At 41.9% G+C, this 27,610-nt stretch overlaps 2 protein-coding genes across 4 annotated transcripts; one reads left to right on the plus strand and one right to left on the minus strand.

Moving 5' to 3' along the window:
- Nucleotides 1-11,328, minus strand: ALG10 (ALG10 alpha-1,2-glucosyltransferase). 2 transcript variants are annotated; one of them, XM_060279399.1, is made up of 4 exons: nucleotides 11,164-11,262; nucleotides 9,040-9,272; nucleotides 7,310-7,504; nucleotides 1-6,468 (listed from the first exon to the last, which is right to left on the minus strand). In XM_060279399.1, exons 2-4 carry the CDS (start codon nucleotides 9,052-9,054, stop codon nucleotides 5,413-5,415), a joined length of 1,266 nt encoding a protein of 421 aa, XP_060135382.1. In that variant the 5' UTR covers nucleotides 9,055-9,272; nucleotides 11,164-11,262; the 3' UTR covers nucleotides 1-5,412. The 2 variants fall into 2 exon arrangements, with proteins under 2 accessions (XP_060135382.1, XP_034982395.1); XM_035126504.2 differs by lacking the exon at nucleotides 9,040-9,272 and having other exon boundaries at nucleotides 11,164-11,328.
- On the plus strand, nucleotides 11,275-23,436 carry TPRKB (TP53RK binding protein). Of its 2 annotated transcripts, none has more exons than XM_035126512.2 (6): nucleotides 11,275-11,413; nucleotides 13,684-13,753; nucleotides 14,787-14,975; nucleotides 16,137-16,259; nucleotides 17,895-18,071; nucleotides 23,046-23,436. In XM_035126512.2, exons 3-6 carry the CDS (start codon nucleotides 14,832-14,834, stop codon nucleotides 23,142-23,144), a joined length of 543 nt encoding a protein of 180 aa, XP_034982403.1. In that variant the 5' UTR covers nucleotides 11,275-11,413; nucleotides 13,684-13,753; nucleotides 14,787-14,831; the 3' UTR covers nucleotides 23,145-23,436. The 2 variants fall into 2 exon arrangements, with proteins under 2 accessions (XP_034982403.1, XP_034982405.1); XM_035126514.2 differs by lacking the exon at nucleotides 23,046-23,436 and adding an exon at nucleotides 19,028-19,326.
- Nucleotides 23,437-27,610: the final 4,174 nt, after the last annotated feature.

A 27,610-nucleotide genomic window follows, 5' to 3' on the forward strand; every position in this document is an offset into this window, starting at 1 on the left:
CACTGCAAGCCACTTCAGTGAAATTCTTTATTGTAACATCACACCCACAATAACGCGGGTATTCCAAAATTATTAAGGGAAAGCACACATATAATGTAACAAAAGCACAAGGTTTCAATTTTAAAAACCAACAATTTTCCTAAAAATGAAGAGGCAGTTGCTTTATTTTATACACTCACAAACAACAGCAGACTTGATTTGACTTGATTTGTAACATGAAAGTGATTCCTTCATGTTTCATATACCGTGTCTTTATATCATTCTCATAATTGAGACCAGCTAGCTAGTCCCAGAGCCACTTTTTTCTATAAAGGGACATCTCTAATGACCTGCCTTGCAATTTCTATGGCATCCTAAACTATCCACAAATGCAGCATCTTAAACCAGTGATTGTGTACGCAGTACAGTCACAGCAATAAATATACAACCTATGAGGGCGTCCCCTTTCACAAATACACCCCTTTGCACACACAGAGCTGCCCTCCCCATTGAAGTAAATGCAGCAGCCAACACACACAGGACCTCTATACTGAAGGTTAATGTACAATAAGCCATTAAGAACACAACTATTTCTTTCTCGGCACACAATATAGAAGTTTGGTCAGATTCCCTTACTTTGCAATATTCTTTTCATCGCATGGTCGCGCCACATAATGTTATAGCCATTCGATAACGTTCTGTAGAACTCGCCCCAAACATTTCCACAGAAAAGAAACCTTGTGGTCAGTTTGTCCAGTCACTTTGGCCTTTGGTGGTTAGGGATAGGTAAAGCGGGTTCATACTTAGTGCAAACTTTGTTAACCTGAGCATATCACTACTCACAGTCTGCAGGCACAATTCACAGCATCTCCCCAAACCCACTTTTTTACTTTTTACCAGGGGGAGGAATTCCATAAATTAGGCATAAGGCTCGCATGCGCAAACCCTCTGCATCGTTTGTTTCCTCCTGTGCCCAGCAGAGAGAAACATATTCGCCTTCTCTTCCAAAACAGAAAAGCAAGAGGTGAGTACATAATCCCAGGACTGTTTCCTTATCTTTGCATTATTTGACACAGAAAGCTCCCAGGATGTTGGTCCATCTAGCTCCAGTACTGTATTGTCTACAATGGGTTGCAGTGTAAATACAGAAATTTATCGCCTGCTTTACCAAGCCTAAATGCCAGTAGGTGGGAGTTAACTGCAAAACAAAGTTGACTATCTATAGATAAGACTGACCTACATCATCTCTGTTTCACATACTGGGAACCTAATGCCATGTTATATATTGGTAAAAGGAAACTATCAAGAGAAAGAAAAGAAGGTTGTGGTTGTTGAGAATTAAGGAAATGTGACAGACGTACATATTCTGGGAAGCAGACCTCCTTGGTTCTGCATGCCTCACCAGAATGTAGGTGACATTTAACACACAAAGTCAAACTAGCAGATGGCTCCAAGCCCTCTGAGGATACATTTTTTTAAGCCCAACTTACTCCACCGTTAAAAAATAATTAATATTTTAGAGAGAGGCCTTCTGCTCTAGTTGAACAATACTGTGCTCTTCCTTTCCGTAACAGAACTAGATGAATCCTGTCACAGTGAAAGAATGATTATCCTAAGTATAAAGTACAGGAATTTCAACAGGATTTCTACTGCTTTAAAAACTGCAGGCTACAAATACTATTTTTAAAAAAAATATTCACAATGCATTAAGAAAAGCTGATCTTTGAAACACACCGTTAGACTAAGATAAACACAAATAACTGGGGGGAAATCACAGAACGTGATGGTCTTCAAATGCTTTAACCTCAATAACCCTTGAAGTGACATAAAATTTCTAAAAAGCAGAGATCTGCTAGACAGATGAATAGGAAAGACAGCTCCACAGTGCCACCTTGTGAATTTAGTTAACCAGTATTTCTTCCTTGCTGTTTAAAGAATTTAGGGTTATATTGGTTTTTTTCATTGAATGCACCTCTTTAATCTAATCTATTTAAAACCACTGACAATAAACATCTGGAAGAGGGGGGGGCATCTCTAATTAGCAATTCCATTGGTTAAAGGGTTAACAAGGGTTAAGAAAAAGGTATTAAAAAATCTGTTATTCCTCTGCAAATAGCCGCAAGTCCAACCCTTAGAAATGCTGCTCTCTCTTCTCAGGCTAAACACTGCATAAAATGATAAATTCTGAATAAATAGATCTCTCCATTTTGCAAAACAGGGCAAAACAATTAAATTCTCAATGAGGGGTTATGCAGATAGTTCTAGCTCTGTTTAGATGGTGGTTCTGGTAACACCAAGGTTGCGGGTTTGATCCCCATGTGGGATAGCTGCATATTCCTGCATTGCAGGCATTGGACCACAAGTGTGCTTCTATTATTACTTTTGGATTGAATTTCCCACATATTGTGCTGCGGGATAATTTCATCACACAAAAAATGGCAGGCCTTGATGCCAAAAGTGCACAATACCTCTTACATGGTCATTCATGTCGACATTTCGCAGTGCAATACTGTCACAGTGCAGCAGGGGAAGAATTTGCCACAAAGAAGGGACTTGGCCAAGGCTGCTGTGACACAACCTTCGTTAAGAAACTTTGCCCGGGTTGCATGTTTTGAGAGATGAGAGATTCATGTGCAGCTTGGTTTAGGACAAAAAACTGTAGTCTGAAATAGATTTCTTAAGACAACAATATGCTATAAGTCTTTCCAATTGCATTTTCTGATATAAAACTTACGTAAAGCTACAGAGAAGTTCGTCGCAAAATGAAATCATAGTTAGCATAAGGTACTTCAGCCATGCCTTATTATCCACAGCTTCTGTGTGTGTCTTGTACATGCCAGGTAGAAAATAAACATGTGCAGTTCTTTCTAGAATGCACATAATACATAGAGACTCCTTCACCTCCTGGATTTCTGCTTCCAAAGCAGCTAATTAACACAGGTAACTGTTTTAGATTATTTATTATCCTAACCATCTAGATTTATAGCCTGCTTTTAAAGTCCAAAGAGAGTGTCCCAAAGGGACTACCCTGAATGGCAACAGCTCTCAAAGGTTATCACCTGGAACCTCTTCCCAACCATGCTCCGAAAGGACCCTTAACTAGAGGTGTAAGAAAGTGAACCTGAGACTTGCATGTAAAATACGCACTTTTCCACTGAGGTATGAGTCCAAGAGGCAAAAACTCCTCCAAAATAGAGGAAACTGAAGTCAATATGTGAAAGTTACCACAAGCAACTATTGAAAGAGATTTCCCCAGCACTCAAAGCTGCAAGATCAGTTCAGTGTTATATTTCTGCAGCACGGAGAGATGCTCTGCGCCAGCAGTGCCTATTCCTAGTGGTGGCTGGAGTGAGAATGAAGAAGTACAAATCAAAACTTCGTATTAACCACAAGTGGCAATTATACTGGCACACTGAAGAACAGTAAATTAAAAAGGTTTGTGATAATAAGAAAGATGCTCATTTTGCAATCTTTTGTAAGCTGTGCGCATCATTTCAGAAGCCCTGCGGATTTCATTTAGAATTAATAGAAACAATGAACAATACCAGTTATCTTTGTACTAATGCTTTTTGAGTTTCTGAACTGCGTTTCCAAAAGACTCCAATCAAACCCACAAGACTCATCTCAAAAAGCAGATTAGTGCTATTAACCATTAATGCTAGTTGAAAGCAATAACAAACAGCTCAATGTTGCTTTGTTTATTTCTCCAAGAACCTTGATTAGGAAACTTCAGCTGCATCTTATTTTTATTAAACCAGTAAGCTAAGTAAAATTTTATTCTTTTTGGCCTTTGCTTCAATTTAAAATGTTCCCATCCTGCATGGCATAAGATGTTCCTGTTAAACCAATAAGGAAAATTCATGTTGTATTCTGAAGCCCTGTACTCTGGGCATCAGCCACTAATCAGATTTTTTGAAATATTTTTAGTATTATTTATTATGTAGATATTTAATGGCATTTGCTTGGAAATGGTTTGAAGTTCAAAATCTTTCATTGCTAAACTTCATCCTGTTAATTCACACAAGAACTGCTTGGAGCCCATCTGATTAGAAAATAACAAGAACTCCAATCAGAATGGATTGGCAAATGTATATACCCTGCTCTATCTTAGGAGAGAGATGGGGAACCTGTGATTTTATTTTAAAAAGAAACCATACATTTCCAGCTGCCATAATTACGAAATAACAGAAAGTAACAAAAGCAAGCACAGAAACAATAAGGAAGATAATTCTACAACATTTTGGCTTGAAGATAATTCTACAACATTTTGGCATACACTGAAAATGAACAAATGGAGGCAGCCCTTGGAAATTCTTGCCCGTTCATCCTCAATGGATAAAAAAATTCTCAAAACGTTGTAGAATCAATGCAATGGGTGCAAAAGTTGGGCAAGGCATTGAGACAAGGAAGGTTTAATCACTCAGTCTTAAGATTGTTTATACTAAAAACAAACCTCTACTGGGTTCAACTGAACTTTCTGATGAGTGTTATTGGACTTAAAACCTTGTAGCATAATCCTATACATGCTCAGAAGGAAGATCCACTGTGTTCAGTGGGGCTTACTTAGGAAAGCGTGCATAGGAATGTAACCTTAAAATACTCAGCTACACCTTAAGCTTCATTGCTTTCAACAGAACTTCTTAAAAGATACGGAATGTGTTGAATGTGCTAACCTGCTGTAGTCTGGCATCCGGCATGTTAAGTGACATGCAGATTAGGTTAATTGCATGATGTGTAAATTAACTGTGGTCCTCAAGCCCACAGTAGATTTCAGTGTTCTTGCCATTTTATTCCTGAGGCCTCATTTTCAGGTTCATTTGGGTTGCAGTTAAGGTCATCGTCGCCCACTAACTTTCACCTGTAAATTTCTCCATGGCGAACAGTTCCTGCAAATGAGCTTCAACGTATTGATATCTGAGACTCAACCTATTTTGGAGAAGACATGCTTTCCAAGTAGTAAAATCTGAACTCTTGATAGCACAAGTGCTGTAACAAGGCATCCTCACCAAGGAAAAACTATGTTTAGGGCAGAGCCACATTGCAGTAAACAAACCATATCAAAAATTAACCTACTGGACCTAAGCTGCGCCACTGTTTTCCATCTTTTTGTTGCATACAGCTAAGAACATACATATACTGAAAACATCCCAGATTTATAGCCCCTGCAACATAGTAAGCATGATGTAAACAAATTTATTCACATTAATTTTTTGTGGTTTAATTTCCCTGATCTTATATTTATTAATTCCCAGGATTTTAACTGTATAAAAATGGCTTTTCAATATCTGCAAAAACAGTGCATCAGATTTCACATTCACTGCCAGTTACAAACATCCAGAATGTTTCTTTTTCCCTTGGTCAAGATTCAAAGCCTGCAGTCTCTTATTTGCTGCAGGAAAAGTCCTAGAATTGAGTCATCCCATATGCCCCAAATTACCACATAAACCTTTGGATTTCCTCGCTGTTCGGCCATTGAAAAGGTTTGTTCAAAAAGATATGGAAAGTCACCACGTTCACCAAAATATAAAAAGCCAATTCCAGGGAAAGTTTAGAAATTGATGGCACAGGAATATTCAGCCTGTATATGATATATGGCAAAATGAAGTAACGGAACTCTAATAGCTTCTGGGGAACTGTGACAACAAACAAACATAAAAAATATACCAAGTTCCAGAAAACAGATTTTGATTTCAGGGCATCCGTGAAACTCCAGCCAGCAAATATATAGACTGGAACTAATATGTACTTCACCAGTTCGTGTCTTTGATAGATCTTTCTCCACATGTAAAATGTGTAATGCCTGTTGTCTGCAAGCAAGTATTTGTGAGCAAACGTAAACTTCCAGACGAGGAATAGAGAGACTATGGTGAGGATGCTGTATCGCAAAAAATGCTTCTGCACGGAACGGAGAAAATTGACCATTTTGTTAGGGGTTACTAGGTGAGGAAAGGAAAAAACGAGAGTAAAAGAAAGGAAGTAGAAAAGTTGGGGGAAATGCAGACAGGCTTCATGGCTGCTCCTGTCGCCAACAACAATGCCACCATTGAGGACCACAAAAGTGAAGAAAACCAGCACCATCATGATGTATGGCCATGTCAAGAGAAAAAGTGTGGTTAGGTTTTTAAGTGACATGAGGTAGGCCTGGAGAAACCTGAAGAGTCTGATGAGTTCCGAAAAGGATCCCTTTGCAGGCGAGCTCTTCTGCTCTTTGCTTTTCGACAGTTCTACCTTCCAGGCCTCGCTTAGTTTTTGTGCAACGACACTTCCTCCGCAGAACACAGTCCATACAATGTTGGTCTGACGAAACATGAAGCCGCAGAACCCAAGCAGGGCTGACGTTTTATGATTGCCGTAGAGGCACATTAAATAAGCAAAGAGGATAAAAAAGGTTGAGCCTGTGTCGGTATAGTAAAGGAATGTAAAAAAATAAAGAGTTGGAAATGCTGCGAGCGTCAAGGTTGACAGAATTCTCTGGAATCCAGAGGCAGCCTAGAAAGGGCAACAAAAAAGAAGAATTAGGACTGTTGCTTCCGTTAAGAATTAATAACAAAATGGGCAACCATTGGAAACTTCGTTTGCGCAAGCACCACTGAATTAGATAGGCATCTCAAATCATTTGTAGCAAACCATTTTGTTTTAAGGTAACTTCCAGGATTTCAACTGCTAAAAACAGAACTGCGAGCTGATTAAATAAGTTAAACCATCTTTAATCAAGTTCATTTCACTTGATTAATTTACTGATTAAAATCATGCATTGATAAAAATAATACTTCTGAAGCAAGAAACATGTTTTTTTGTTTTTAAGTGATGCACTTATTATTTCAATGAGTTTAATCCATGAAGCGCTGCAACTCTAGCAAAACCACATTTCTGACCAAATGGCCCGTCAAGATTAAGACTGGATTCCCATACACACTTACTTGGGACTTTGTGGCTCTTACTTCTGAGTAGACTTACCGTATATAGGATTGCATCCAAAATGGATATTGCCAAGATCCTGAACATAAAGTAGTGTAAACACTCCCAGAATCCTTTAAAAGTCCTTATGACTGCAATATAAGCCTATGAAAGACCACTGTGACTTGTACTGGTGTAATATTAAGCACATGCATAAGTCTTTGCTTGCCACGTGCGCAAAAAGTTTCTAAAAGTACTTGAAAGCAACATAATCTAAAATGCTGGGAAGATCCAAATGTTATTGCAGAAACAGAATAAAATGCAGCTACATCATAATGGAAGTCTTCAGAGTTTTGCCAAGCCTCTGACACATTAATGGTGCTACTGTGTATAGGAATGACACTCTTTTAAGTGTGATACATTTGCACTGTACCTTTTTATGGTGCATCCTGCAAAAAAGCAAATATAGTAAATAGAAGTTCCCAATGCTGAACAGAAGATTGATGAATCTGAGCATTCCTGTAGAGCAGACTATGCTTCCAGACCACCCAAAGAGCCACGCTGCAGGTTTCACAATTCCAACTGACACCAAATATAAACCAGGAAGTGTAGTAATCATGGGGTCCCACTGCAAAAAAAGAGAATGGAAAGACAATAAAATTAAACAGCTCAGAAATGTATTTTTATAATTAGAAAAACAGAATGCAAAATTAATGAATTCAATTAAACTCCTGCTTCCTCTTTTTGTTATTCCTATGGTGGTGGTGGTAGTTGTTGTTGTTTTGAGAAACAGAGATTTGTATATCTCCCTGTACAGAAATTAGTGTTCCAGGCATATGGGAAATTTAGTCATCTTGGGAGAGAGATGAAAATCTCTGATTCACATTACATTGGCAGTTTCGAAAACGAAATGCACGTCATTTGTGTCACTTTTTTTTACCAAGTACACAGTCTGCCGAAGAGATGTTTTAGAATTTTTGTTTAAATAGAAGACGAATTCTTAACTGAATTCCATTTAGCTGATCCTTATATGCTATACAATTTGATATGACAGTATTCGACTATATGAGTCGGCTAACCCTTAATGCCGAACAGCGTTGGGTACAAGCTGGGAAATTACAAATTAAGGCTTGTTTCCAAATCATAATTTGGTGTTATGGATGAACTGGCCCTTGCATCCTTTTAGCTGTCTCATATAGTCAACTGGGTTTCATCTCTGAAATGTCTTTGATAGCTCATTCTGAACTGCTAGCCAAGAATCTGGGTTTTTTCCATGACACATTATAAAAATCTGTCCCTTTCTGACTATCCCAAAGTCCATGTAAAGCCGGTCTCTGTATCACTACATGCTTACTGCCAAACAGTTGCAACAGGCTAGAAAAGTTGTACCGGTATGTGCTAATCCAGGCATCCCCAAACTTCGGCCCTCCAGATGTTTTGGACTACAATTCCCATCATGCCTGACCACTGATCCTGTTAGCTAGGGATCATGGGAGTTGTAGGCCAAAACATCTGGAGGGCCGCAGTTTGGGGATGCCTGTGCTAATCCCTGCATAAAAGCTATTTGCGCAGCAATGGGGAACTTCCAGCCAGCTGGCCTAACTAGGCTGGCAAAGGCCCCAATTTGATACTTGAGGCCATTTACCACAAGCTGCCACTCTGCCCCACAGCTGTCATCATATATATGATGTCACGTGTGATGCAGGTATGGGTGCAGCTAGCAACTGGCAGCATAAGGTGAGGTCCTCATTGTTCCTTTGCAAGCAGGGTTCCCTCTCAGTGCTGATCAACTGATCACCATTGATCTTAACAGGTAGGAATGGGCCAATAATATATGTGAACTGTTCCTGGAAAAAGTGAATTTTCTTCTTAAGTTCCCAAAGTTCTTAACCTAGCTCAAGGTTTCATCAGAACTAGCCAGATGCTTAATGGATAATCAATCGCAGTCAGCCAATCATTTGAAAAAAATTATTTAGAGCTGTCTTGCCCAAAAATGGCAACTAGACATTCTGTTTTGGTGAGAACTTGTGCAGTCTAACAATTATTTTATTTATTACACATTGCTACTTATATCAGCAAAGTGCCAAATTGTGTGGGGATAGTCAATGGATGTGAAGCAAGATCTGAGTAATGTTGCATATTCAATTTAATGAAAGTACATACCATTTTTAAGTGCATATACAGTGGGACCTCGACTTATGAACTCCTCGGCATCCGACGTTTTCGACTTACGAGCGGAAAAAGTGGCCATGCGCTTACGATTTTTCCGACATCCGAACGGAAAACCCGTTTGCGGCTAGATGCGGTTTCCTCGACTTACGAATTTTTCTGTTTCCAATGCATTCCTATGGGAAACCGCTTTTCCTATGGGAAACTCGACTTACGAAGTTTTCGACCTACAAGTGTGCATTCAGAACGGATTAAATTCGTAAGTCGAGGTCCCACTGTACCTTTTTATAAGTAAGCTGCCACTGAAATTATGCTATTATTTCTGAAGGAAGGCTTGTAGGTGGAGCCTATGTATAAATTAAGTGGGTCTTTGAAATAACTGTAGGCAGGAATTTTGCCTCATACAACAATCCTGTATCACTTACTTTGGAGTAAGCCCAATCGAGCTCAATGGGATTTACTTCTGAGTACTGTACCCATGTATAGAATTGTGTTGTTAATGGCCTCTGCTTTGATGTTCATGTAGGCCTATGTATGATGTGCACAGATTGCTGCTGCAGACTTACTGGGGACAGCTGAGGGGGAGAGTAAAGTGGACAGGGAAGGATTTAGAAAGATTAGGACTGTAATCCCTTGGGCTGCACAAACAAAGGGGGGAAATGGAGTGTCTAAGGAACTGCAATTGCAGCACCGATGCAGCTCCAGAATCTGTTTCCCATGCCATGGCTCAGACTGGAAACATGTAAATTGATTTTTATAAAGGGAGGAGTCTCTGAACGTGAGCAGATTGCATTGTAGAATTCCCCACCGATTAGGGTTGGAATTGGGGAGGGGTGGACTTTCCGTATCAAAGGGTACAGTTTGGGGGCACTCTGAACCCCAATGCTTATCTTAGAAATCAGAATTCTGGGAGCACAACTGGGCATCATCAAGACCTCACGGTGCCATTTGGAAATTGAAACACACGAAGAGCTTTGCAGACTGAAAGCAGCCCTTTTACACACATGATTTAGTTCTTATTGCTGTATAACAGAAGTTGTCCTTCGCCACCTGTCCTGTATAGTACAAGATTGCCCCATATTTCAATGTAAAATTCTACGTCCTGTATCGGTAAGAGTTTTGTCCTGCATTTCAGGTCTTCCTCTCTCTTTCTCTCTCTTTGCAAAGTTATAGAGTCTCTCCCAATGCACGTGTTTGAAAAAGTGTGCATTTAAGCACAGACAGATCTACAAATTCTGCAATAGATGGCAATGGATTGCTTTGAAGTCACTTCAGCACATGTGGGGGAGGAAAATAATCATAATCTCCACCACCAGTGCTTTTTTTTCTGGGGGGACACGGGGGGGGCGCATACCCCTAAACATTTTGTGAATCTAAGTTTGGCCTCATTGAGGGCCAATATTTCAATATGAGTAGGAAAATGTGAGTATCCCTAACCATTTTTAAGGGGGGGGGAAGCACTGATAACCACCCAACTGCCCCACCCCACCCCACCCTGTATTTTGCCAGAACAAAAGTGGCAAGCCTAGTTCTAAACCCTGATGGCCAAATTCGGATTCGCAAGGCTTGAGTAAGGCAACCCTATATCAGGAATTTTTTAATATCTAACGCTTTACAAATTTTTAATGTGCTGTAAGCCGCCCAGAGTGGCTGGGAAAACCCAGCCAGATGGGCGGAGTATAAATAATGAACTTATTATTATTATTATTATTATTATTATTATTATTATTATTATTATTATTATTATTATTATTTAGCATAGGCCTCCCTGAAACTCCTTGACAAATGGAAAGGTACATGCGCGAGGTTAAAAAATCTACAAGATCCGACAAACTACCCCTATGCTTTGACTCAAGGCGGGCGTCTTAACAGCAGGTGAAGGGGGGGGGACTTCGTCGGACTCCAACTCCCATCAACCCCCGCCATCAAGAGCCACGCCGAGGGATGATGGGAGTTGTAGTCCAGCCGCGGCCCGGCGGATCCCCCTGGGCCCAGCCACCCCCGAACAAACCCTTCTAGTCGCCGGGGGTAAAGGGGGGCGAGGAAGGCGGCCGTGGCAAAGAGAGGCGGCTTGGTTATCCCCTTCAGCCCGAGCGGCTTCCCGCCCGGCCTACCTACCTGCTGGAAGCGTCCCTCGCAGTAGGCGCGTGCCTGAGGGACGTGGAAGGCCTCGTCCATGTAGGGCGAGCGTTGCTGCCGGTTGAGCGCCGAGAATAGCAGGCACGAGGCGAGGAAGGCGCAGCTGAGCGCCGCCGAGAAGTAGTAGGCCTCGGTGCGCTCCATTGCTCGCGCCGGGGCTGGGGCCGGGGCACCGGGCAAGAAACGCGAGGACGCCGCCTCCCCGCCGCCTCAGGACAAGGCGAGCCCGGTAAGCCTGAGGCGCTGCCTCGCGCGGCCGCCCAACCCCCGGCTCCGCGTTGTCCTCTCTCTTGGGGGAAGGGGCTGCCGGGGACCCTCTCCTCCGAGAGCCAGGCCGGGTGCTTGGCAAATATCTTCCTTTTTAGCAAGCTCGCCTTGCGAGGCTGTGTGTGTGTGTGTGTGTGTGTGTGTGTGTGTGTTGTCATTGCCACACTTTGTGCAACGGCTTCCGTGTTGCAGTTTATACATTTCACCAGCTTTATACATTTCACTCATTTTACAGACCTTTTGACATTTCAAAACTTGGACTTCCTCCCCCCTCTTTCTGCGGCTCCTTAAATTTATTTTCAATATCTTCTGCGTATTGCAAATCAACTCAATGTTCTCATTTATTCATCTTCTTTAAATATATACTCTTATGAAACAGCAGGTTATTATAATAATCCTGCCAGTGTTTTTATCTGTTATCAGTCAGACGGATGGGGTATAAATAATAATAAAAATTTTATTATTATTATTATTATTAATCTGTAAATATTCAGTAAACCATTTCTATTCTTTTGTTTTGTTTTTTTTAAAAAAATATGTTATCTCGATTTCTTATTCTTCCGGTAAGTTTCACCCCATTTCTGAATATTCCATGAGTTTTTGTATCCATTTTTCCTTTGCTGGGACTTGTCACGCTTGAGCTCCTTGTGCGCAGATTGCAGGCCCACCTGATAGAAAATAAAAAAAATCCTTCCAGTAGCACCTTAGAGACCAACTAAGTTTGTCATTGGTATGAGCTTTCGTGTACATGCACACTACGTCAGACCAACACAGCTACCTACCTGTAACTAGAACCTCCTGATATAGGCAAAAATAGGGGTGGTTGGCTTTTGCTTCCCAACTCCCCAGGGACCCCTAAGTCCAGGATTGGTTAGAGATGAATGGATGGAAGCAAGATCCAGTGAAAAGCAAGGTGGATCTTTATTTTTCCGTTACAACAGATTTCCCTCCCCCTCCTAGCAAGGAGGCGAGAGAGACCCAGAACATCTCTTTTCAGAGTTTGCCTTTTGGCTGGAGAAGGACATCCCCCCTACAAACAGTCAGAAATTACATCCCTCCTAAGGTAGAGTTACTGTGGCAAATCCTGAGGATTTGGCAAGTTTACATAGTTCTATATTACACAAAAACATTAGCATTTGATAAGACCATCAGGATGTCTGTCAGACATCCCTCAATCTGGGCAAACAATGACAATTAATACAAAGGAGGTTCATAGATATAGGAATTGAATACCTTCAGGAACTTCCCCCAATTGCTACTGGTAACTGTCTAGGTCAGCGTTTCTCAACCGCTGTTCCGCGGCACACTAGTGTGCCGTGAGACGCTGGCTGGTGTGCTGCGACGTGCGGCGACGAGAAGGGCGATTTACACAGCACTGACCCGCCGGAAAGCAATATTTCTCCTCCTCTTTCCCAAAGCTCAGTGCAAACGAGCCTGGCGGCCGCCAATACACATCACTAACCCACCGGAAAGCAATATTTGGCAAGTGTTTCTTACAGTCATAATTATAATATAGGGCGGCACAGAGTTAAATTTTTTAACTTTTTTTAATGGTGGTGTGCCTCGTGATTTTTTTCACGGAACAAGTGTGCCGTGGCCCAAAAAAGGTTGAGAAACACTGGTCTAGGTTTTCTCAGGCAAGGGGGATTAAGGAGGCAGAGGAAATATTTGCAGTCTTTAGGAGAGCCAAGATGGCTTTTGGATTGCTCTCCTGTACTATTTTAGATACATGGTTTGTATACTTACGTATGTGTGTTTACCTTGTGCACCAATCATCAACATTTATTCTATATTTGAGATCTTAGAATTTCTATAACACTCCCAAAGGTTCCTGTTGTTTTCCAGAGATTTACAGAAGCCATCTGCTTTCCAATTTGATCCCTGAATTCCCCGCTTTTCCTTAGGACATCCCTAAGGAGATTTGAGACCAAACATCCTTTTCCTGTCATCAGCCAGCCAGTCACTTTATTCAGAGGTAGACTGTCCCTGAATCTTGAGGTTCCATGCATTTTGATCTTACGTGCGGGGGGGGGGGGGGGAAGGGGGGGAGTTGCAGAACTTGTTAAATGCCAGAATATTATCAAGGGTCTAAATCTGAGGCCCCCTGTGAGTTTGATGCCACAGGCAAAAAGACCCTCCTGTCCCACCCCTTGGCTGTGCACACACACGTAGAGAGATAATTGTCTATTAAGATCTTATATTTGTTGTTGTTGCTTATCTGCTTGTGCACAGGACTTACTGATTCACTGATCCTACTCACAGGATCATCTTGGAAAAATTAATTGGATCACCAGTGCTAAAGGTATTCATTTATGGAATTTATTTAAAAAGTGACCCCTTGACAGCAAAGATTGCCCATTAATAGCAAAGATTGCATCAGAATCATCCCTTTGTCAAGTGAAAAGTTCAAGAACACATTTGGAAACATTTTTTTAAGCTTACTGATGGGGTTTGTGTGAGAGAGAGAGGGTGGGAGGAGCATATTGCATTTGACCCATCACTCCTGAAAGCTCTTTCCATAATGAGTGTTTCTTATCCTAAGCAATAACATTTCTACGAAATTTTGTAGATTTTTAAAAAAGAAACACCACGCACCAGTTCACTCTGTGAACATACTCTGTCCAGCACAAAAGTCCCAGCACATTGCAGAGAACTGGGGGGATGGATCTGCTGTCACTTTGTGTTGTGCTTTGGAAAAGAAAAAAAACAGTGATAACAACTCGGGCTGCCTTTTGCAAAAACACAGTATGGTTTTTGGAATCCAGCATCTGCAAGGGATTCAGAGAATGGGTCAATGACAACTCCAGATAATGACTGGCTAAGCCAAAATGTATAAACACCGAAATTCAATGTATTTTAAAATTCTGGTTTGGCCGTGAAAGACATGTATGTATTGTACTTCTGCACAATGAGAGGGTACGAATCTTGCATTTTTGTTTGAAGCAGAAAAGTTCAGTATAACTATAAAAATTAGTATGAGCGATATTCCCAGAGCTGATGCACGCCTTCCATTTTTGCACTGTGTCTTTGTCGAAGAACTGCAGGCCACATAAACCCTGTATACTTAACAGGCCACATAAACCCTGTATACAAGATCAGGCTGCTTAAATCAGAATAAATTTAGAGCATAAACTTTTCAAAGTAGTTCGGTTTTTTCCAGCTGCTGACATGGAACACGGTCACTAGGCCAAGTTCATACTAATCTTGTGCAGACTTGGACAACTTTTGAAATGTCTCTGGAATGTAGCCTTAAGCTTAATTAAGTAAAACTGCTAGGCAAAGAGCAAACAAAAGTATCAACAATACCCATTGGTAACTTTTTATAAATGTTCCAGGTTTGACTGATTCGGAAGCAGCATACAGTACTGCTGTGTTGCAAGATGCAGTGTTTAACACATCGACTGGAACTGTTTCCTGACTGCCTTGTTACTCTTATCCTGTTTAATGATGTGAAAAATGCTGCCACGCTAAGAAAAAAAGCAATGGAAGGAGCTATTGATGGAGCATTAATTAATCCTGCAATGGTGAGCAAACTATTTTTTGTGTGTATTCATTACTGTGGTAACATAAAGTTTGCAAAACTCACAGTGCTGTTGCAATCCCGCCTGTGTGAAATTCTGAGTTTCAGGAGCTGCATTAGATTTGAAGGAGAATGCAATATATTGCTATTCAGGTAGGAGCAGGTCAGTGAGAATATTAACTGTGCCCAGTTGGACAAAGGTACAGATTTTTCAGGAAACTTGTGAAATGTTGTACGAGAGAATGGATGGAACATTTACTGGGGCGCTCTGCCCTTTCTGTAGCAACTTTCCTACATCCAAGAAACATTGTGTTTCCCTGAACACAAGTTAAATGAAAGGGGACTTTAAAGGGTGTGTTTATTCTCTACCCATCCTTGGTTCAAGCTGGCCATGTTTGATCTCTGTGGCTCCCTCTGTCTCCCAGATGTCTTTGCAAGGAACTGCTGTGTTGGCACTGGTTCAACCAAAAGGTTATGACATGGTTAGTGAGTGGAGCAGACAAATGTGGAAATACTGGGTAGGTTTTGATGCTGATGGCTGCCTGAAAGTGGCCCCAAACCACTGTTTGAGAAGCACTGCCCTACTGGCTGTATTTTTGCTTAGTATTTGTCCTCATATTAAACCATTTTGAATTTGCTAGATCAGTTTCTCATTTTTTTTTTAAAAAAAAACCCCCTGCTAAATAGACATTTCACATCTGGGTGAGAGAAGAGTTTTAGAAAAGTTTGCACTTTCCTCAGGATTTCAAAATGTTTATCCACATTTTCTCATGTTTTTTTCTTCTTTGTGTCTTCTCACTATACTTCTATTCTCTGCAAAAGGCTTTTTTCTTATTCTTTACAAGATAGTGAGAGCTGTATTAGAGGATCCCTGTTTCCCCAGGTAGAAATCTGATGTGTGAGTTTAATTTTCATTTAAATATCTACTTGTACTGTTACTATTGTATGTTTAGATCTCAGACATGGTTTTAGTAATAGAGCAGAGTTCTTTACAATGTGTAGAATGCCCCCCCCCCGGTGCTCCTTGTTTCAACATCTAATTGATGGCATAACTGGCTCTTTACCATTTCTAAAGTATATTTTTCCTTGTTGAGCTAAGGAAAACAGTGGGTCTATTTTGAGGCCTACCACTGGAAACTAAACTTTATTCTGTACTTTCTGGCAGATTGTTGATCCATTTCAGTTACTTGTGGCAACGAATAAAGCTGTACATCTCTACAAGACCAATAAAATGAAGACAAGAACTCTTAACGCTGAAATAATATTCAACCTTTCCCCGAACAATAATGTAAGATGGCTGCTTACAGCATGCTCTGAATTCTTTTTCTTTTTTCATTTTTTTGGAATAAGAACGTAATAAGAGCCTTGCTAGATCAAGCTGAAAGGTCCGTCTAGCCCAGTATTCTGGCCTCATATAATAGTGACCAAACAGGTGCCTAGGGGAGCCATTTGAGCAGGACCTGACTGTAACAGTGAAATAAGATTTGCTTGTCCCCGAAGAAGGCTGCTAATCAAAAGGTGTTATTTATATTATTCACCACACAAAATATTTCCTGACCATCAGTTTGCCTGCACGCATACCCGCTATAAAAGCCACCCTCGTCTCTGCAAGACTGAAACAAGGTCTTAACAAAGCATTCAGTCTTAAGATTTACAACTGCTGCCCTTGTACTCAGTTTATAAAATATGTAATCTGAATACTAATTTTATGAGATACTAATTTTTTTAGTTGCCATTCAGGAATTGCCTCTGATTGTCTTCTATAATCTGCCCCTACCCCAGTAAACAAGCACGGCAGGAAACAGTGTGCTAGATTCTCTGGCTCTTCTTTTGGTTTGCATATCATCACAGAGGTCTGACCTGTAAGAAGGCAGGCTTTCCTGTACAGGCCTAGACACTTTGTGACACCCCCACCATCCCAGGAAAACATAACCCAGCCATGCATTTTGCCTTGTTGGCTCCCTTTCTTGTTCTTGCAGACCTGGATGGGTAGCAAAAACACTGGAGAATTGAGTTTCTGGTTGATAGTATTTTGTTTGATTGCTTAGAAGTTGTGCAAGTCTGCTCTACAGCCCACACGTACAATGTGTCCTGGGCTTCCTCCAGACACTTCCTGCAGTAATATTAGAACAAAAACCAACCAGAGTTTATAATGTACAGTATTTACACCACCAGGATCCCTACATAGAATGTGTCAACTAAGGATCTTAGAAGTCCCATCACTGTGCAGGAAGTTTATACTACTCCTGCCCATCCCTTGCTTTGACACAGCTTATCATTCTTTAAATCTGACATTAAAATCCTCTGCATGTCCCTCATATAGTGACTCGAAAACACATGAATGAGTATTAAACTGCCTATGGTAAAATAGGGGGACCCAGGTGGCGCTGTGGTTAAACCACTGAGCCTAGGGCTTGCTGATCAGAAGGTCGGCGGTTCGAATCCCTGTGACGGGGTGAGCTCCCGTTGCTCGGTCCCAGCTCCTGCCAACCTAGCAGTTCGAAAGCACGTCAAAATGCAAGTAGATAAATAGGAACCGCTACAGCGGGAAGGTAAACGGCGTTTCCATGTGCTGCTCTGGTTCGCCAGAAGTGGCTTTGTCATGCTGGCCACATGACCTGGAAGCTATACGCCGGCTCCCTCGGCCAATAATGCGAGATGAGCGTGCAACCCCAGAGTCGGTCACGACTGGACCTAATGGTCAGGGGTACCTTTACCTTTACCTTTACCTTTACCTATGGTAAAATATGCCCACATTTGTTGTAAGTATTTATCTTGTGAGATAGTTAACATTTCACTTAACAACTAATTTAATCTTTTCAGAGCTTTAGAACCAAATAAATGGGAAAATATGTTTTGTGAGATGCTCTGGGTTGCTGGGATGTGACTGACGTACATAAGAACACACAATTCTATATTTTAGATTTCAGATGCCTTCAGAAAGTTTGGCATTTCGGACAGTGACACTGCAGTACTCGTCGTTCTAGTTGAAGACCAAGAGAAAACCGTGAATCTGGACGACGTAATAGGTCAAGTGGAAGGCCAGCAAGTCTCCTTAGCAGATCTCCCCAAAATAACAGATCTACAGAAAGTTAAAAAGGTTTGTACAAGGTTGTCCCAGGTTAAGGGTTGAGATAAGGCAAATTATAGCATTTTCTTTGTTTTGTAATTACAATTTGTGATTGTAATTTTGCAATTACTTTTAATACAGAGCAGGGGTGGAGAACCTGTGACTCTCCAGATTCCCACAGCTCCAACTAAAAGGACTGGCAAATGGGAGTGGAAATTCAGTTTGTGGTGGGCCACAGGGAGATAGATGGACATACAGTGCAGTCTTAAGCACATTTATTTAGCTCACTAAATCCAGTGTGATTTCCCCCCAGCTAAGCATGCTTAGCAATGCAAGCATACCCCTACATTTTCTTAATCTTCTTTTGTGTCTTACATTTTTCCCACTCTGTATTGAGAGTTTTGACTACAAAGTACATTAGGGTGCAGTCCCACGGTCCCTGGAGAGGACATCCCAGCAGTCATTGATGTTGCCATTTTTTGTGGGTATAGAGGGAGGTCCAGAAGGAGAAAAGTAGGTCCACCCCTGGAGATCTTCTCAGTTCAGCCATGGAAACCTCTGAAGCCATCCCTCCTCTGCTGTTGCTGCTGGGCAGAGAGAGAGAGAAGGAGCAAGTTGGGGCTGGATCAAGGGAGATTTTGGATTAATGGGATCCAAAGTCACCCCATTCCCTTAAGAAGGCTGCAAAAAATATGACAGCCTTGGAGCTGCCATACTTATTTTCCCTCTAGCTGTCTCCTCCCCAGCTTTGATTCCCACATTGCAAGGGGTTGGACTAGATTACCCTCATGGTCCCTCCCAACTCTACAACTGTAAGATTTTATTATTTTCTCTGGCATGGCATTGGAAGTTATAGTAGCTATGCTTTAGATTCTCCCTTCTGCCTGCCATAGGATTGCTGTGCCCATTTTTTCAACTTGACCTGTAAACCTGGACAATCTTTTGCTCCTCCAGAAAGTGACTACTGTATTCCATTTTCTTTGCAGTTGTACAAACTAACCCCACAGGAAGAAACAATAGGCACGCTGCTGGATGGCATCATTTGTAGAATGGCAACTAAAGATGTTTCATGAAAAAAAAGTTAGGACATTGAAACAGTTTTAGCCTGAAACAAATGTTTATTTTAATTTTTCTGTTTGGTCGAACTAGTGTTAAAATGCCCTGAAGTCTAACTCTTATTTTATTTGGAAATGGAAGCTGTCACAATTTTATTACTAACATGGAAGAATGTTTGGGTATTGTGATTATTTTATAATTAAGAAGTAAAAGTTTATTGTTTACTGTATTTTTGCATACTGCCCTTCTTTTTTATTTTTATTTTTATTTTATTTTTTGACCCTGGAAACCATGGAATTGGCCTCCATGGTCACTTACGGACTCACTGTTAAAACCGTGTTCATGGAAGGCAATCTTACTCGGCTACAAGTGATCGCCAAAGAAGAAAACTCATTACCATCAAAAAAACTCACCCACAATAGGACTGTTGAGGCCATAACCTAAAATTGCCGAATTGTGCCACTGAGCAGAGAGGCTGCTGCTGCTGTACTCTTTCTTAAAGCAGTTCCTGAATCTGTAGTATTTATCAGTACAGAACCTGGAACTAACTTTGTAGGGATTTGAATATCTGTGGTGTGATCCATACAGGCAGTCTTGGCTTAAGTGTGGTCCATCTGGTGCTGTTCCTCTTAAGTATTAAGAGCTTAAGAAGAGCAGCTAGAACGGGGCCAAAATCCCATCTGGACCAGCATCCTTTTCTCACAGTGGCCAACCACTGGCCAATCACAGGAAGTCCGCCAGCAGGACATAAGACAACAGCGCACTCCTTGCTTACGATCCTCAGTATTCATGCTGCTTCCTTAAAACATTTCCCTATCTGCAATATTCTCTTCATTAGAATCAATCCTTGTCACCATCTAGGATTACAACTGCTATCATCGCTGATCATTGGCCATGTGGTTGTGGCTTATGGAAGCTGTAGTGCAAGGTTACAAGTTCCCTATTCCTGTTTTAAGGTATTTCCCCCAAGGCTGAAACAAAAGCATTTAGTGCCTTAAACCAATACTCAGAATTAAGATAGAGGATTTTAACTTCCTTTGCTGCTGTATAGATGGATATTACAAAAAAAATCATCTGAATGTTACAAGAGAGCAGTCTTAAGAGGTGTTTAGGATATACAGTCGTACCTTTGTTGTCGAACACCTTGGTACTCGTACATTTCAGACTGAAACCTGGAAGTGAGTGTTCCGGATTTCGAATGTTTTTTTGGAAGATTAACGTTTGATGTGGCTTCCACTATTGTTTCTGGTGCACCTGCGCAATCAGAAGCCAATTGGAAGCCGCCCCTTGGTTTCTGAACATTCCGGAAGTCATACGGCCTTCTGGAACACATTCTGTTCAAAAACCAAGGCACGACCCTATACTTAATAACTTTTGTAGCTCATAGATTCTGAGAATGTCAGCCTGTGCAACTTGGACAGTGTGCTGAGTCTTCACTTTTCTCCCATAGTTGTGCAAGAAGCTAAGGGTAAACAGATTTGCATATGCTGTAGTATTTTAATAGAGAATGTCCTCCCATACTTGGCCTTAATGCCAAGTTTGCTCCTGAAACGTGATAGTATTTGAACTGGATAGATCTGATACACAGCTTTTTTACAATGACATCAGCAAAATGGCCCAGAGATTATTTAAGCTTTGGATCCAACACTTTCTAATGTATACAGTGCTTGTATTTTGATTAACAAGGGAAAGTTAGACATCTTTCGTATATTCCTACGGTAGGAAGCTAGGTTATTTTGAAATCAGAAAGGCAGCTGTATATGCAACAAAACCCACATGCTTGTACAAATCATAACAAGATGATGATCTGCAGATGCTTCTTCTCAGAGGGTATTAGAAAGCTGGAAAGGACCAAAATTTTGGGCTATCATTTAGTACCCCACTCTCCATTAACCCCTGTTGCATTCCCCCACCCTGCAAAAATCAAGCCTGGCCAAGTCTGGCCACACAACGAAGATGCACATTGCACAATAATTGCTCCCAACAACTTTTGCATTGGGCTGAGCTTACACACCACAGGAAAAGAGAAAAAATCATGAGGACACTTGCCAATTTGGCCCAATGAAAAATGCCATCTTTGTTTGCCTGAAAGGGACTATTGGGTCTTGAACACAAGCAAACACCTTCCACCGATGGTCTCAAGATAAATTCACCTGGTCATTAAATGTCCCCTTGCCCCCTGATGATTACAGTAGCTGGGGAAAGGAGCACATGTTAGATCTTTTAGTGGTGTAGGTAACTGGCAGCTTGCACACATTTAACTTGTGCACATTCAGCTTTATGCACTTGGCATATATATATATAGAGAGAGAGAGAGAGAGAGAGAGAGAGAGAGAGAGAACCCAATGTGTTTTTACTATACACCATTTGGGCATTATGCAATATCCCCGGAACGTAACCCCCAGCATAAGCCAAGAGTCACCTGTATTCATTATACAACAGTGTTATGTATTTCATTGCATGTAAGCCCTGAAATAGGCCTGGCTCCAGCCTTCATATGAGCACAGCAGCTGTGAGTGCTATTCAGTTTGTGCATGCCCCTTGATCCTACCGCAGTTCATCTGTTCCATTCATGGCACTGTTCAGGGAGAAGATACCGTAGGGCTTGCTGACCTGTGGTTTGACATTCTCTCAGCTTTGAGGTCATGAGGAATGTGAAGACAGCCACAAGCCAGCCATAGTATTAGATCAGGGTTTCCCAAGCTTGGGTTTTTGGACTACAATTCCCTTCATCCCTGATCACTGGTCCTGCTGGCAAGGGATGATGGGAGTTGTAGTCCAAAATCATCTGGAGACCCACGTTTGCAAAACCCTGTATTCAGTGGAGAAGTAGGAAGAGGGAAGATTAACTGACATGTTGCAGAGCTGGTAGAAGTTATAGTTTGAGTGAATTTAGCAAAATAGATTAAGAAGCTTAGAATCTGTCCTAATATTAAGGTGTCAATATATTTTCTCAAACAAATAAAACTCTGGCCCTATGATAAGCTTCCCATACCCCCTAACCATTGGAAATACTGGTGGGAGCTGGAGTTGAACAATACCTAGAAAGCCAAATGCTCCCCATTAATGTCCTGTAAGATATCGTACCCTCTTCTTTATTTGTTAAAGATTGCTGGTTTAACCTTAATACAATATACCTATTACATTAGGTACATGCAATGCTAGACCAGGACCTAATGGCTCGTCTTTTTCCTGGATTGCAGCACACTATACAGTAGTTTGCAGTTACGTCCAACTAACATGGACCATGAACCATAATTACAAACTTTGGTTTAAATGTGGTTTCTAAGGCAAATACAAACCATCATTTACCTACTCCAAATTTAAGGCCACAGCTTTGCCAATCTAGACTCCTTCAGGCAGGAGGGTGTGATAAAAATCTAACAATACTGATAATAGGTAGGTAGCCGTGTTGGTCTGGATCGAAGTAAAATAAAAAAAATTCCTTCAGTAGCACCTTAAAGACCAACTAAGTTTTTATTTTGGTATGAGCTTTCGTGTGCATGCACATGCACACGAAAGTTCATACCAAAATAAAAACTTAGTTGGTCTTTAAGGTGCTACTGAAGGAATTTTTTTTATAATACTGATAATAATACTAATAACAATAACTTTGAAGAGCAGAAGCCCTAAATCTGACTTATGAGGAGAGCAACTTGGTATTTAAATGAGGGAGCTGGTCTAGGAAGTATGTTCATTTATAAGTGTTCCCTAATTAGGAATCGTAGTGATCAGTTCCTAAAATATGCGGTCTCTTAATTATTTGGCAAGCCTAGCAGCCTTCCCCTAAGCTCCTGTGTTTGCAAAACTTAAAAAAAAAAATATATTAACGCTACGAGAGAATTCTTGCTAATTGGGACCCCATGCTAAAGATTATGGTAGCTGCAATATTTTCCTTTGAAGGGGATTAGAAGAATGGTAGTGCCAACAATTTCATTGTTTTCACAGGTTTTCAGGATAATCTGTCTTTTCAAAAGCTGGACCATGTGTGGGGGTGTGGGATCTGTAGAAAAAAAATATCTAGAGCTGGAAGAGGGAAGGATCTGAAGCTTCTGAAACACTTCAGCAGTATTATCATGGAAAATTAAAGGCTTGTTTTCATTGCCTGACAAAGCAAATGGCACATGGAATATATCATCCAACTTGTTGGCTGGAGAGCAGACACTATTTTTGGTAGTTTGAACTAACGGCAAGCAGGTACGTTTTAAGTCATATCCTTTTTTGAACATGTGTGAAAAATCACTCCAGCCCAGTTAACATAAACAGAAGAGATCGTAAAAACAGAAGGGATCGCTTGTGCCCCTAGAGTTGAAACACACCAACAGTGCCTTAGGGTTTGCATGAATGTTTTTGCTGCCCTTTAAGTCACACACCAGGGACCCAGGTGGCGCTGTGGTTAAACCACTGAGCCTAGGGCTTGCTGATCAGAAGGTCGACGGTTCGAATCCCTGTGACGGGGTGAGCTCCCGTTGCTTGGTCCCAGCTCCTGCCAACCTAGCAGTTCGAAAGCACGTCAAAATGCAAGTAGATAAATAGGAACCGCTACAGCGGGAAGGTAAACGGCGTTTCCATGTGCTGCTCTGGTTTGCCAGAAGCGGCTTTGTCATGCTGGCCACATGACCTGGAAGCTATACGCCGGCTCCCTTGGCCAATAATGCGAGATGAGCGCGCAACCCCAGAGTCGGTCACGACTGGACCTAATGGTCAGGGGTCCCTTTACCCTTTACCTTTAAGTCACACACCAGCTATACTTGGCTCATGTCTCCTTTGTTAGAGAGCTGTGCGGATCATTTTATCCTTCTAAAGGGAAAATAACTTTTATTTCTCAGCTGATGGTATCTGGGGCAATGGTGCCAAACTGTCCACCTGTAACAAATGCTTTTCACATCGCCTCATCTGCTGACGAACGGCAGAAAATCCTGAAGCATGGTCTACAGCAGCCTTCTGCAACCTGGGGTCTTCCAGATGTTTTGGGATACAGCTCCCAACTGCGTCAGCCAGCATGCCAAATGGTCAGCGATGGTGGGAGTGGCAGCCCCCAACATCTTGAATGGGCAACAGGTTGTGTAAACCTGCTGGAGGGGACACATTAACCCAGTGCAGGGGACGACTTTCAAGTTGTTTAGCAACTGATCATTTCAGTACACCTGGGGAAGGCCTATGGGAAGCGAGGAAAAATGTTGTTTTCTCCTTCCTCACAACTGACCCCCCCACCCCACTCCTGGAGGTTTGTGCAGGGCTACAGGGCTCTTCTCCCAGGGGGGCTGGAGCCATAAACAGGAGCTGTCCTCTTGGGGGTTTGTCTTAATCTTATCTTCGGGTTTATATCCCCTATCGTTACTGACATAAGTCTATACGGTGCAGCCAGCCCCCACAAATTAAAACGAGGCATTAAACGAAGTGTTGACCTTCTAAGACAGAAGCAACATTACAGTCATAGCATATTTAAACGTAACCTTTAGTACAGAAGCTCGGTGCTTTGGTAATGTTAATTAATTCACCTCTCCAAAATCCCAGCAAGATGAGCAAGTATTACACATTCACGTTACAGATAAATTAGAGAGGTTAAGGGCTTACTAAATGCCAGCTACTGAGTCAGCAGCATAACTTGATATGTAGATGCAGCTTTGCCTTTCCCACAGCACCAATGTCTTCCACTACAGAATTGAGTGCATAGTCTAAATGCAGCAACCTTGTGGAAACTAAGCAGGTCTAGATACCATCATCTACATCTGGGTGAGGAACTTCAAATATATGGACTTGAGCTCTCCTTGCAGGATTCTCCTCTTTATTTGTGCTCCTGCTGTCTCACATCATGCAAGAGGATCAGATAATAATATCAGTGGTACTCAGTAGCAGGTGTAGCCAACCTGGTGCCCTCTGGATGTGGTGGGCTACAACTCCCAGTAGGCCTAGTCAGCATTGTCAACAGGCACTTGGGGATGATGGGAGTTGTAGTCCACAAAGATCGAAGAGTATTATGATGGTTACCCTTGTTCAACAGCATCACTGGAATTTGTTTTTGATGTTTGGGCCTGATGGGTGATGTGTTCCACACTACACACACACCCCACAAGAGATGGAACAGTTCTAACGCTGTGCATTATGCACACACACTTTCAACATGCCCAGGGATTGCCTGAACAACTTAGCTGCCCTATAGATACCTAATGAAATGTTCTTTCCTATGGCTCAATGCAGGCACCCCCAAACTTTGGCCCTCCAGATGTTTTGGACTACAATTCCCATCATCCCTGGCCACTGGTCCTGTTAGCTAGGGATCATGGGAGTTGTAGGCCAAAACATCTGGAGGGCCGCAGTTTGGGGATGCCTGGCTCAATGCATGTGTGGTTTGTTCAGCAAATTGCTTGGGTATGAGGAAGAAGACCGTCTAATTTCTGTGGTGTGAGGTGAGGTGGGTGTGTTCCACTAAGGCAGAGATTCACATGGTCTATGTGCTGTGGCCAGAGAGAGCCTTATTTGCACCCGCAACTTGCAGCCAAAGCATCACAAAATGAATTAAGTGACAACAACATCAAGTCTAGTTCTCTATTACCATTGTGTAGCAGGAAGAGCAGTCACATCCTTGTTGCCATTGGCCTATTTTAGGGATTGACCGAATGTTGACGTGGATTATTAGATAATGAACCAGATCTACTGAGATCCAATGATATGATTAACCACACCGTTTCCACTCCTTCTGGATTACCCCACCCAAGTTTGGTGCTACGAAACTGGGAGCCTGTTAAATCAAAGAAGAAATTACACCAAGCAAAAACACTGACCCAGCCTTCTTAAAATAGGTATATTTTATATTTATATTTTACATACTTTACAGGATTTACAGGGCTGCATCATTTTATGATCATCATTATACAAAGCAGTCTCAAAAGAATCATCACTGCATTCTTTTCTCTGTTGAATTTTGAGCATTGCCAGAAAGAGGAGCAGAGAGATTTTTTGCATCCATTGGCAATTGTCCTTCGATAACAGTTCCAGTGTGTATAAGCTGAGCGTTTTGCCCTTCCTGTCCCTAAGAGGGTCTCTCTGAGCTTTTGATATTGAACGTCTTCCTTCAGCATGCTTAGAAATCTTTCCTGGCCCAGACTCCCCAAATTGCAATTAGGATGACCATGACAATGAGTGTGTAGAGTGTACCGATGGCAGTTTGCTCATTTCGACACTGCTGTTTGCACCCACAAGAATTCTGCACGGCCTCTCCAGTGGTAGCAGAAGGTTTTGGCCTGTGAGCACGAAGGCAGTGTATTCTGCCGAGAGAGAAAAGAAACAATGGACTTAGCCTGTTGCCACTACTAAAGTTTAAGGTGTTACTTTACAGGGAGTCACTCCCAGCCCTGCCTGGAGATACCAGAAATTAAAGCCTAAGCCTAACTTTCTGCATGCAAGGTAGATGCTCTCTTACAAAGCTATGGTCCTTCCTTCCCCCCCAGAGAGTGTCCTAACTGTGCTACTTGTGTCTTAACAATGTTGTATGAAGAAACTCTTAGTTCCTTCCTTTGCATTGTTCCCGACACACACACACACACATACACACACACACACCCCGCAACCCCACTGTGTCAGCAGCCTCATTATTTATCCCTCAGTGGGTCTTTCGGCACAGTAGTCTGAAGCTGCATATAAAATATAGCACAACCACCCATAACATTTGTCTGCCAGGATGGAAAGCTCTGCATGACGTGCGCTCCTTCTGCTTCCCCTTTTACCAATGTGTTTCACCTACCTTCTAGAGGCTTGCATTCTTTTTCCTTGGCAGATTGCTCTTGCAACTCTTCCCTGAAAGTAAGAAACCAGCCAAGATCCCGTCAATCAGTGACCTGAAAGTCCTCAATCGGTAGCAGTGATGCTGACTTTGCACAGCTGAAAGAGGAGCGGAGAATTGAGACCCCCGGGATATAACTCTGCTGCTGCTGCTTCTGCAAGTAATGAACTAACTAAACCAATAGCACGTTCTCTCCCCTAGCTTGGGCCTATATAAACAGAAGCAGCTACGCCTCTGCCAAATGCAACGAAAGAAGCCCTCCCCGTTTGTAGCATGCGTGGGGGAGACACTTGGCTGACAAAATAGACTGCTCTGTTTTCAAGCCAACCCTTATGCAGGACACAGGCATCTTTCCACGATTCTTCTCTTGCGATACGACCACGGGGATTTCTCAAACAGAGATCTCACAGGTACCCCAAGGGCTCGCAATAGCCAGTCTGAGCGGGAGGCTTATTGGAAGTCACTTCTCGGGAGTTAACTTCGGATTGTACACAATGGCATGTTTCTACTGGCATTGCACCACTTTGAAGGACAGGTGTGTGCCCCCTAACTAAACAAACTCCAGCAGTCCCTCCTCAGTCCTCACACAGTTTGTGGCCCAATGAACATGTTCGGCTTTATATCAGCAGGTTTGGAATAAAAGGAGTATGATTTCTTACATTACCTGCTCAGATCTTCAGTACAGTAAGGCTTCTTTATTTAAATCAGGTGTATACAAGTTGCGACCTAC

Source organism: Zootoca vivipara, chromosome 10, assembly GCF_963506605.1.
Source record: "Zootoca vivipara chromosome 10, rZooViv1.1, whole genome shotgun sequence".
Taxonomy (NCBI): Eukaryota; Metazoa; Chordata; class Lepidosauria; order Squamata; family Lacertidae; genus Zootoca; species Zootoca vivipara.

Excerpts from the sequence above, each read along its gene's own strand:
- TPRKB (XM_035126512.2), top strand. The coding sequence starts at position 14,832 with ATGCAGTGTTTAACACATCGACTGGAACTGTTTCCTGACTGCCTTGTT. Across the intron at positions 16,260-17,894 it reads ACCTTTCCCCGAACAATAAT|ATTTCAGATGCCTTCAGAAA; the intron begins GTAAGATGGCTG and ends TCTATATTTTAG. Across the intron at positions 18,072-23,045 it reads ATCTACAGAAAGTTAAAAAG|GTTTTCAGGATAATCTGTCT; the intron begins GTTTGTACAAGG and ends TTGTTTTCACAG.
- ALG10 (XM_035126504.2), bottom strand. The coding sequence starts at position 11,328 with ATGGAGCGCACCGAGGCCTACTACTTCTCGGCGGCGCTCAGCTGCGCC. Across the intron at positions 7,505-11,163 it reads GCGAGGGACGCTTCCAGCAG|TGGGACCCCATGATTACTAC; the intron begins GTAGGTAGGCCG and ends CTTTTTTTGCAG. Across the intron at positions 6,469-7,309 it reads GCAGGATGCACCATAAAAAG|GCTGCCTCTGGATTCCAGAG; the intron begins GTACAGTGCAAA and ends TGCCCTTTCTAG.